This window comes from Leopardus geoffroyi, chromosome B3, assembly GCF_018350155.1.
Source record: "Leopardus geoffroyi isolate Oge1 chromosome B3, O.geoffroyi_Oge1_pat1.0, whole genome shotgun sequence".
In the NCBI taxonomy this organism is placed as follows: Eukaryota; Metazoa; Chordata; class Mammalia; order Carnivora; family Felidae; genus Leopardus; species Leopardus geoffroyi.
This window is the reverse complement of record NC_059337.1, coordinates 52,814,854-52,826,454: the sequence shown is the minus strand read 5'-3', so window position 1 is coordinate 52,826,454 and position 11,601 is coordinate 52,814,854. Positions and strand designations below refer to the sequence as shown.

The 11,601-nt window shown below is 35.5% G+C and overlaps 1 protein-coding gene across 4 annotated transcripts in view; it reads right to left on the bottom strand.

Annotated features, from left to right (window-relative positions):
- The window catches only part of DMXL2 (Dmx like 2), a 152,741-nt gene that overhangs the window by 120,255 nt on the left and 20,885 nt on the right, over positions 1–11,601 (bottom strand). For all 4 annotated transcript variants that reach the window (XM_045449743.1, XM_045449745.1, XM_045449742.1 and 1 more), the window contains exon 2: positions 1,575–1,700. In XM_045449743.1, coding sequence (XP_045305699.1) covers positions 1,575–1,700 — 126 coding nt within the window. The remainder of the gene's footprint in view (positions 1–1,574; positions 1,701–11,601) is intronic.

Here is an 11,601-nt window from a genome sequence, read left to right as displayed (position 1 = left end):
CACACCAAAAAGTGATTTTAACTGTCACTTAATATCTAACACTCTTTCCACGAAAAAGCTCTTAATCTACAATGGTAGGGAGGAAGCTACTTCAAATGCCCAACCGAGGTAAACACCAAGGCAAAAACTGTTAGGAATGATCACATTCAACTTGTCAGCTGATGAATGAATGATCATAATTGGCTAACATAGTCATAAATGACAAAGCTATCACCAAAAGGTCTGGCAATAAAGGAAATAAAAGAAGATGGAAATAAAAAAACAATAAATTGAAGGTGTCATTTTTGCCTTCTTTATCTTCAACCAGGTAAGGAAAAGTGGAAACAGGGTTATGAACACTAAGGTCCTATATATGAAAGGAAACTTTGCTCCCAGATAATTTATTGTGATCATTACCAGCCCGTAAATAATTTACTAAAATTCATCTGGGAGAACTATCATACAACTCCAAGCAGGTTTAAAGATACCCTACTTGGTTTAAGGAAATGAACAATGAAAAATTAATGAAAGAAATCTGGCACTCTCAGTGTTTTCTAAGAGTAAGCAACGCTTAGTGGGGGAAAAAAACAGGATAAAAATCAGAAAAGCAGGAAACAAGTGTCAAAAAACACCAGGAAATTCAGTGTTTCAATACTAGGTCAATTACATCACTGGATTGCCATATTGTGCCACATTTACACAAATACTAAAGCTTGATACAAGCAGTAAGGTGGGACGCTAGAAATAGTGTAATAATAATTTGTTACTTGGCATAAATTTGCATCATTACTATTTATCACCATGAAAATTCTGATTTAACATATCCTTGTTAAAATGTGTTATTTCTCAGTAAAAAACAATTGCTAGAACACTAAGACTATTTAAATCATTATAATTATTACAGGAAAAGTCTCATTTTTATACTGTGGAGATACTGAACTCTTCTACGCAACACTGGCCTTACTGAGCTGTTAGAATATAGACTGAATATGCTACATTTACTTCACATACAACCAAAATTTGATGTATATCATGTTTGATGTGTATTTTGGGGGAGAGGTATATGTGAGATGCAAACTACTTTAAAATAAACCCTCTGTTTTAGAGTCTGAATGAATGAACCTTAAGATTCTTCAATTAATGAATAAACTTTCATTAAATTAACAGAAGCTCTACAAAGCTGCTGTTACATGACAAATATTATATTAGACACTAACAACTAGCCAGATTTCTTTATAAAAATTTAATGTTGCTGTGATTTGGGCAAGATAAGGGATGCTATGCAGACAAGAGAAAAGTTTACTTACTTCCCTACTACTGGCTTAACAGTTGCTAGAATTATCAACTAGCAGAACATCAGTATGCACAGGACCGTAAGGCCTACAGAACTTTCAAGACAGTGTACACCTGCAGAATAATCATCTCATTATCAGCTTAATGGCCCCTTACCATTTGTATACATCCTATCACTTTATCCACTCCTGTCAACAACCATCTAAGCAAGGTGTATTAATAAGAAATTGTAAACAAGCCTTGTATAAAAGGATAAGAATGCATTAAAAGATGGCATTTAATAAGGTAATTAAATCCCTTACTCTTCCATGTTGGTTAGAACACTCCACACAGCTGACTTGGATGTTTCCATGCTTAGCACCAGGAATGATCTGCACACATTCAAAGTCACTTGCCAAAATAACAATATCACAGCCTGATCCATACGCCTAAAAGAGAAAAGTTTTACAGTATAAAAGATATGTAACTTATGAATTATACCTTAGGTTTTGTTGCCACCATAGACTCTGACACATTTTTACAAAGATATTTCATGTGAGAATATTTAGTTATCAACTTCCAAAGGAGACATTAAAAGTCACATCATAAATAAATGCCACATAATAAAACAGGATGATGACACCCCATGAATTATCTTTCAACAACTAGTACTAACAAAGAAAGGATTTTTCTAGTTCTTCAACCCTACAGCCTAAGTCCCTGCAGGTCATAAATCTTCCTGTTCAGAGCTTCTCTCCAAAGCTCATCTTAGTGAACCCTAAAGAATAAAACCACCACCTGAAAATAATAAGGCATCAAAGGCTGCAACTGTGTTCCCAGGGTTCAAACCAGGCTTGACAAAGATCAAGAAAGAAATCAGATGAATTTTCCAACACAAATCCACATGGCTTAAAGAGCTAGTTAAATAGACATGAGCCCCCAAGGCAGAATTACATGCACTAAGGCAAAGACTAAACTTAAACTCATCAACTGCCTAAGAGTGAATCCATGATGCTGTCTGCCTCTCTCCTCCCCTTCAACCTTACAAGGTGTGAGGGAGAGAGGAAACCAGCCCAAAGTGGCTTCACACACACACACACACACACACACACACACACACACACACACACATTAATTAACTTAATTTAATTTAAAAATAAACTGATTTATATAAAATGTTGCCAAGTATAACTATATAGCCTGCAAAATAAAATAGAACACAAAATTAAGTTCCTGGAAAATTCCTTGTTCAACAAAACTATAAGGAGTAAAACCAAATGTTTCTTCCTATTGCCACACTTCTTGATGTATGCTCTTCCTGTTTTGCAACTTTGTGAATTTTATGAAGACATAAGGGGCAGGGGCAGAGGCAGAGCGTGAGGACACTTTTCCTTTTTCTCCCAAACTCAACTTGTGAGTAAATATTCGAAACAACCTAACAATCTAATTCTGAAGTGAAAAAGCCCCTTATATACACATGTGTGTATATACACCAAAAAAATGATTTATGAGGTGGTATTTTATCCCACGATTTCTACACCTTTAAGCAATATAGTCCTGTCCTACAAAACATAGATATCCAATAAATAAATAAATAAATAAATAAACAAACAAACAAACAAACAAAACATAGATATCCAACAGCCAGGACTGAATGTGATGACATCGAACTCCATGACCTGTGTCCTGATGAGATCCACACATGGCTGCTAATGAAAGAGGAAATGAAGATAAAGACCAGATAGGAAGACAAATACTACTTCTACTGGTTACTAAAACTCCCAACACTGCCAAAATCCTACTGCAACTACTATAAACCATCTTCAACTCATGTATTAATAAATACCAAAAAGTTCACCAAAAAAAAAAAAAAAAAAAAGAATTATTGGCAGGGGAAATATGGAAAAAAATCACTTCTGGGAGGAAGTAACTACTTATATTCTTATAGACAAGGCAGATTTACTACACCAAGCATTCAAGAAAGCAAAACTGAAAGGGAATATTGAGCATAGGAGAAAGCAATGTTTGTATCACTCTAATAATCTTTAAAATTACGTTATTAATCCTTACAAAAAAAGAAAAAAATGTATAACTATGAATGGTGATGGATGTTGACTAGACTTACTGTGGTGATCATTTCACAATGCATACAGATAGTGAATCACGCTGTACACCTGAAACTAATATAATGTTATATGTCAATTATACCTCAAAAGAAAAAATTTTATTAAAATTACAAAAATAATCCTACCTTTGAACAATATTTCAAATTTTCCAAAGTGCTTTATAGTATTATCTCAACAAAGTGAATTGATGAAAAGAGCATCAACTGATGAATGGATAAAGATGTGGTTTATGGGGCGCCTGGGTGGCGCAGTCGGTTAAGCTTCCAACTTCAGCCAGGTCACGATCTCGCGGTCCGTGAGTTTGAGCCCCGCGTCAGGCTCTGGGCTGATGGCTCAGAGCCTGGAGCCTGTTTCCGATTCTGTGTCTCCCTCTCTCTCTGCCCCTCCCCCGTTCATGCTCTGTCTCTCTCTGTCCCAAAAATAAATAAACGTTGAAAAAAAAAATATTAAAAAAAAAAAAAAGATGTGGTTTATGTATACAATGGAATACTACTTGGCAATGAGAAAGAATGAAATCTAGCCATCTGCAACAATGTGGATGGAACTGGAGGGTATTATGCTAAGTGAAATAAGTCAGGCAGAGAAAGACACCATATGTTTTCACTCATATGTGGATCTTGAGAAACTTAACAGAAGACCATGGGGAAAGGGAAGGGTGGAAAAAAAGTTACAGAGGGAGAGAGGCAAACCATAAGAGACTCTTAAGGACTGAGAACAAACTAAGGGTTGATAGGGGGAGAGGGGAAAGTGGGTGATGGGCATGGTGAGGGCACTTGCTGGGATGAGCACCGGGTGTTGTATGGAAACCAATTTGAAAATAAATTATATTTTTAAAAAATTATTTGTATTTAAAAATAAAGTAAAGTGGTTACTAGAAGCTGAAAAAAAAGAAAAGAGCATAAACTTTAGTTTGAAATCATATATGCAGGGTTTTCAATTTGGGCTCGGCCATTCTAAGTGATCTTAAGTTAGAAGTAACAGTTACCTCTTGAGACAACTGTGAAAATTAAAGTAGAAAATCTATTTGCAGAATGCTTAGCACACATCATTCATTTAAGAAGAAAAGACAAACAAACAAACAAACAAACAACAACAACAACAAACAATGCATGAAGTCCCAAGCCTGTGCTAGGGACTGAGAATATACAACCACAAGACGTGGGAAGTCTAATGGGAAGATAACCAAGTGAATCACCAGTCACAACTAAATGACAAACTGCCATGACAGAGATACCCACAAAATATCAGAAGACAAAAGGTACTCAATAAATGTTATGTTACTCCCCCTTTAATCTTTGCAACAAACCTGAAAGGAAGATATCGTTATCATTGTATAAAGATTAAAATTCATCAATTTGCCCAAGATTATATGGTTAATAAGGGGAAGATGTTCCAACTCAAGTCCTTACAATTTTTAGGCTATTTTCTCCTACATTACATGTCAACGATACTTAAAGTATTCCAGATAAATATTAGTATCCCTGCTTCTCTAAAGATGGGCCATTTCTAGCAACTGCTACTAGAGACAGATAGGCTTTTACTGATCAATCACCAAAAAGGATGTTTACTCTTCCCTAGATATTCAAAATGCCAGATCTTTTCTAGAGTACATGGACTATACTCCTTAGCTGTAGGGAACCTTGACATCTTTCTGATCCTGCAATATATGTTCTTAAACTTGGCTGCATCAAAATCAAAATTACCTAAGGAACCTATTAAACACACAGATTGTTTGGTCCCACCCCAGACTTACTAAATCAAAATCTTCATGGATAAAAGAATTTGACAATATCTACCAAAATTTTAAATATACTTTTTGATCAAACAACTCTTTAATTTACCCTACAAGCATACTTTAAAAAGTTTGCCAAAATATATGTAGAAGGATAGTCACTGCCTTACTATTTGTAACAGCAAAAACTGAAGATAATCATACTGTCCATCAGTAAAGGAGGTTAAATAAATTACTGACTATCCATATACTGGAACACTATGTAGCTACTAAAAGTTTAGACACCACAAGTCTAAAATGATCTCAAATTCCTCATCAAACTAATAATTCACATCAAAAGGGAGCAACTTGTGTCTAGTACTGGCTTCCTGAAACCCACAAGTAGGCATTACCTACGATTTTATATAATAATATCTATGATCATGGCGGGAGCAGAACCCCCCAAACTACTGCACACTAACAGTTTGCCAAAGTACAGAGGAAGCATATTCTTACTCTTTAGCTAAAGAGTCTAAAGCAGGGAAAAACAAGGGCCCCCAAATCAGTCAATACTGAATCACATACATTCTATAACTGAAATCTCACAAGATTTTAATGATTTACATAAGCATGTGTTTAGTATCTGTCAGGTTCCCACTACAATGGAATGTCCATCAGAGCAAACAACCATGTCCTGTTTTACCATGTACTCCCAGCACTTCGCATTAGCAGCCCTCAATACATATACATATAGTGAATAAATGATCCAAATCTTCCCAATTTCTGGCTCTAGAAGTCTCAGCACCTTAAAACCTAGTAGTCAAAGAACATGAAGTTCAGACAGAACTGACCAACTTTACAATAGTACCTACACAAGGAAAGAAAGATTTTGATTTTCCAGCCTAACAGTATATGGATTTAGAAGACCTACCAGAAGGGAATCTACCAAAGCCCTCCTCAGTAATCTATCATTTACTGAATACTTTACTATGATATAAAGCCATCAGCTAAGTCTTTAGGAACAATGTATCTTCACAGGCCACCTTTTAAAGATGGGGAAATCCAAGCCCAGAAAGGTAAGTAGTTTGCCCAAGGTCACAGAGTGAGGATTCATTTGCTTTATAATAAAGCTCCTGCTCTTTCCCACTACCACACCCCACCTCTACTCTATTAAGATGTCTTCCTAGTGATAGAAGGCCTATGTTCATCCTTGTAATCCCAAGTAATTTACCACAGCCCCTAGCACAAAGTACTTGGTAAAAACCAACAGCTAATAAGGTTTATACAAAACCTATAATTACTTAAGAGATTCCCATTCTCTCAATTTTAGGGCAAAAGCAATTTTGTTTCCATTCTTCTTTTTCAGAATTCGGTCTTTAAGAGGAAGAATTTACAGTGCAGGAGGAAAAGAGGGTGCTCACTGGAACTACACACAATTACTAAAATGAACCCATGGAGTAAGGAGTGGGCTCTTTCACTAGGTAAAAGAAATATCATGGACTTGGCGGAGCATACGCTATTCCATATTGGGAGGTAAGCCACAGGATCGTGCTGGAAAGCAGGAAAGGGGGCAGTAAGTCTTTTCTGCAGCAAACGGAATCCCTTAGCCAGGTTCTTCTTCCCTCGGGTTCTTGGCAGAGCCACTGCTGTGCCATAGCACTATACACCAGTTATAACAGTACCAACCTATAAAATGTTTTGTCTCAAAGTCAAGGATATGATTTGGCCCCAACACAGAGACAAATCCCAAGAAAAGAGAAAACATCTTAGAAAAACACACTTTCCCTCCATTCATGTGGGAGGATTTCTTTTATGGAAGAACTGAACTGCCCTGATGAGGATAAAGAATAACCAGCTGACAATCATGTCATATTAAGAGAGAATTCTGTAGCACAAGCCCTAACATCAAAGATATGCTTCAAATATATTAATCTTCACTTGCTTTAACCTTATCATTGGAAAACAAATCCATCCTTTTAGGAAAAAGAAAACTAGTCTGTGCTTTGAGCGCTAAAACCAAGAGTTTTCAACCTGGATGTAAGTCATAGATGGTCTCAGGAGGTCTCTGAACTCCTGGAAATTATATTTAAAGTCATGTGAATGTGCTTGTTTTCTTGTACCCACAGATCCCATTAGTTTGTCTAAAAGAATCTCTTCCTGAAGAGCCCAGGTGGCTTGGTCAGTTGGGCATCTGACTCTTGATTTCAGCTCAGGTCACGATCTCACAATTCGTAGGCTCCCTGCTATCAGCGTGGACCCTGCTTGGGATTCTCACTCTCCCTCTCTCTCTGTCCCTCCCCCACTCCTGGTAGCTTACTCCCTCTCTCCAAATAAATAAAACTTTAAAATTTTTTTTAAAAAGAATCTCTTCCTTAACAAAGTGCAGGGTGTGTTATATAACCCCATAATAATTCTATGGAAGCTGAAACTTGAATATTTGTTATTACCAACATTCTTTTCTGTTTTTAGTCATGATATCCAAAATTTCATTAGACAGGCACTGCCAATTAGTTGAGGCTGAAAAACAAAGTCACCTTCTTCTTTTACCTTATCAAATTTTCACTTGATGAAAAAAATTTAAATATCATCTTCTGAAGTCATTAGGTACTCTGAATTAATGTATTATTATCATAATAAAGATATTGCTGCCTTCTCTAGAGGGTTAATGTCACTGTGAACAATTAAGTGTATCTGAATATATACAACACAATCATTGTCCTAACGTCAGTTTTATATATAATTGCCTTAACCACATTATTTTCAGAAAAGCAAACAAATACTTGTATCCCATACTGTTCTAATTTTTCAGATTTCCTTTAAGTCTTAGATAAAGTATAAAGAAATAAAAAGTTGTTTGTTTTTTTAATCCTACACAGGGGCACCTGAGTGGCTCAGCTGAGCATCTGACTTCAGGTCATGATCTCACAGTTCGTGGGTTTGGGCCCCATGTCAGGCTCTGTGCTGACAGCTCGGAGCCTGGAGCCTGCTTCTGCTTCTGTGTCTCCTTCTCTCTCTGCCCCTAACCCACTCGCATTCTGTCTCTGTCTTTCTCAAAAATAAACAAACATTAAAAAAAATTTTTTTTAAATCCTACACAAACATGTCTTTTCCTATGAGAACATAAAATACAAATAAATGAATTACACAGGTATTTTCTATGGAATACCTGGATGCTCTATCATCCTGGTAGTTACAGGGTCAAAGTTTAAGGTCGCTGAAAACTGTTGACATGTATCTAAATTTAAAAGAAGAAAAGCACTGGTGAATTAAGAGGTATTAAGCATGCTGAAAGGTTTATCTAATTTAACAAGGTATTGTGGTCTTACCAAGAGTATTACTGTTAAATTCCCACCTCTCCCTGAGAGTGAATTTTGACTCATGTTAAGTATGTTCACTCTTCTACAAATGAGGGTACTTGTTATTAAGAGCTAAAAAAAATAATTACAAGAATTATAAGAGGTACCATTTACTGAAAGCCTACTGGGTAACATACTATGTAATCTACATTCCTAGTCTCTTTTTCAAGACTGCAGTAATCCTAGAAGTTAGCTATTATTGACCCCACTTTAATATAAGGAAATGGAAGTTCATAGGATTTAATCAAATTCTTAAGTAGCAAGGTAAATATAAGGCTGAGAGGCAAATTCAGGTCTCTTTACATTGTTATATCCACTTCACTTATGACCATCATTTTGTTTTCTATTGCTCAAATTTTTGTTCTTCTTACTGGTTTGTTAATTACATAAATTCATTTAAATTCTTCATTTCAGCTGTTCTAAAACAAAAAGCTAACGAGAAGACAGGGTTGTCTGACTTTGATCATTACTTGGTTGGGTCAAGTTATCTATAGACAAAGTCTTAAAAGGCCAGCCTTGACCTATGAAAAAATCTTATCAAGAAAACAAAGCACATATTAACCAAAATTTCCCAAGAAAATATCCTTTCCCTCTTCCTTTTAGTCACATAATTAAATAGCTAACTGCTTATGCTTCTCAGAATTAAAAATTAACTTCTAGGGGCACCTGGCTGGTTCAGTCAGTGGAGCATGCAACTCTTGATCTTGGGGTCATGAATTTGAGCCCCATGTTGGGCTCAGAGATTACTTTAAAAAAATTAACCTCTAAAACAAATAAATTTCCTTTTTGAATAGGATCATTATTAAGCTAGAGTTTTCATGTATCACTTACCCATAAAAGCCACCTGTAAGTTAAATAAACCATTTTAAATGTCTGATTTTAATGTTTTCAGCAACAAGATTTTCTTTTTTATAGAAAATGCAACACATGCTAATTAAAAAACTAAATCGGTGGGGAGCATGGGTGGCTCAGATGGTTAAGTGTCTGACTTTTGGTTTTGGTTCAGGTCATGATCTTAGAGTTTGTAGGATAGAGCCCCACATCAGGCTCCACCCATGCTGACAGCACAGAGTCTGTTTGGGATTCTCTCTCTCCCTCTCCCGCATTGGACACACTCTCCACCTCTTTCTTTCAAAATAAATAAACTAAAAATTAAAAACTGAATACAAAAATTAGTTCACCTTACCCTTGACCACTTAAGAAGTGATTACCTGACAGTTACCCATGAACCCTTCCTGAAATGTTTAGTGTATATATACGTATAAACATTTTTTATATAAAGAGATTATGCTATACACAATTCTGCAACTTCTTTTCCACTTAATTAACAATTTGTCTTGAAGAACTTTCCTTAGCACAGAAGGAATTATTTTATTCTTCTTAATAGTTGCATAATCTTCCATTTTGTGGCTTTGCCATAATTACTTTAGGTTGTTTCCAGTCTTTCACTACCATAAAACGTCCTTCAGTATAACACCTATGTATTTATGGTATTACACATATGTGTGCAAGTATACCCAAAGGATAAATTCTAAGACATAATTTACTGGGTGAGTGATTAAAATCAGTAAGTACTGCAAAATGCCCTCCAAAAACACTGTATTTCCCATATGTATAAAAGTACCTGTTTCTCCACTTCCTCACTAACCCTGATAATCCAATCCAACAAAACCTAGCTTCTCCCTGTTGCCTTAATTTCTATTTTTATTAGGAGGAAAGTTGAGCATCTTTTCATATATTTACCAATCATTTATATTTCTTTCTCTGAAAATTGACTATTCCTGTTATTGGTCAAGTTTTTAACTGGGTCTGTTCTGAATGACTTATAAGAGCTCTTTACAGATTAAGGAAATGCATCCTTTGTCTATATAGCTAATAAGATTTTTTTAAATGCCTGAACTAAAGATAGACTAAGCAAAGGGCAAATCATTATTTTTTAATTGAAATAGTGTATTTATATAATACACAATTTCAATTTGAAAAGTTATATATATAGATCACAGTAGGCCATGGACTAGTTTAAAGGCCCAATTTATGAAGTACCAGGAAAATTTATAAATTTATGTATAAAAATATAGAGTTCTCAAAATGAAATTTAAGTCTACAAATAAGAGTACTTATCAGTAATACATTCAATCAGCCTCGTATGTCTTTCTACAGGTTTCTACACCTAAAATCAAACCCTTAACCTTTATCAACTACTGCCTACCATCAGCACCCCCAAAATAGATAAGCTTCTTGCCAGTCATATGTTAAGTCCATCATACAGTTAGAAAAGGGGGAAAGGGTAGTATTTGAACAAACAGCTCTTCTCTCCACATGACTAAGAACGGACTTTACTAATATGATTCAATCATTCTAACAGCCTAAAGTCCACTCAAGAATGCTGAATGAACAGAATAAATAAATGAGAAAGAAACTAAATAGTATGCAAAAAGCTAAGAGCACAAAAATTACCCCAAGTCAACGACAAGTGAAGCAATATCAGAAATAATATAATAATGACTGTATGTGTGGTAACCAAAGGTTTGTTACTTTTAGAAACAACACAGCTCACATCAGGATATGCAAAATTAACAGACTACTTATAAAAGTAGGAAAAAGCTAAGCTGCAAGTGGTATACTGAGTGAAACGTAAGACAAAACTTAATAATATATAAAAACAGGGGTGCCTGGGTGGCTCAGCTGGTTAAGCGTCCGACTTTGGCTCAGGTCATTCTCTCATGGCTTGTGAGTTCTAGCCTGCATCAGGCTCTATGCGGACAGCTCAGAGCCTGGAACCTGCTTCGGATTCTGTGTCTCCCTCTCTCTGCCCTCCCTCCCTTGCTCACACGCTCGCTCTCTCTCAAAAATAAATAAATATTAAAACAAATTTTTAATAATATATAAAAACAAAAATCTATGGCTGAAAAAAATAAAAACGCAAGAAATACTACAAGTGGGAAAAAAAAGAAATATTACAGTGTTTGTGATTAAATAGTAAGAGACAAAATGATTTTTGTTTTAATTTCTTCGTAACAACCCCAAACAAGCAACAGATCTGAAAGAACTTCCTTCAATTAAAATTAAAACTTTAAATTAAAAAAAGAACAATCTTTAGTATTAGTCAAAAAGCAACCACTTTTGATAATTTACTGACAAAATAGATGGAGCTACA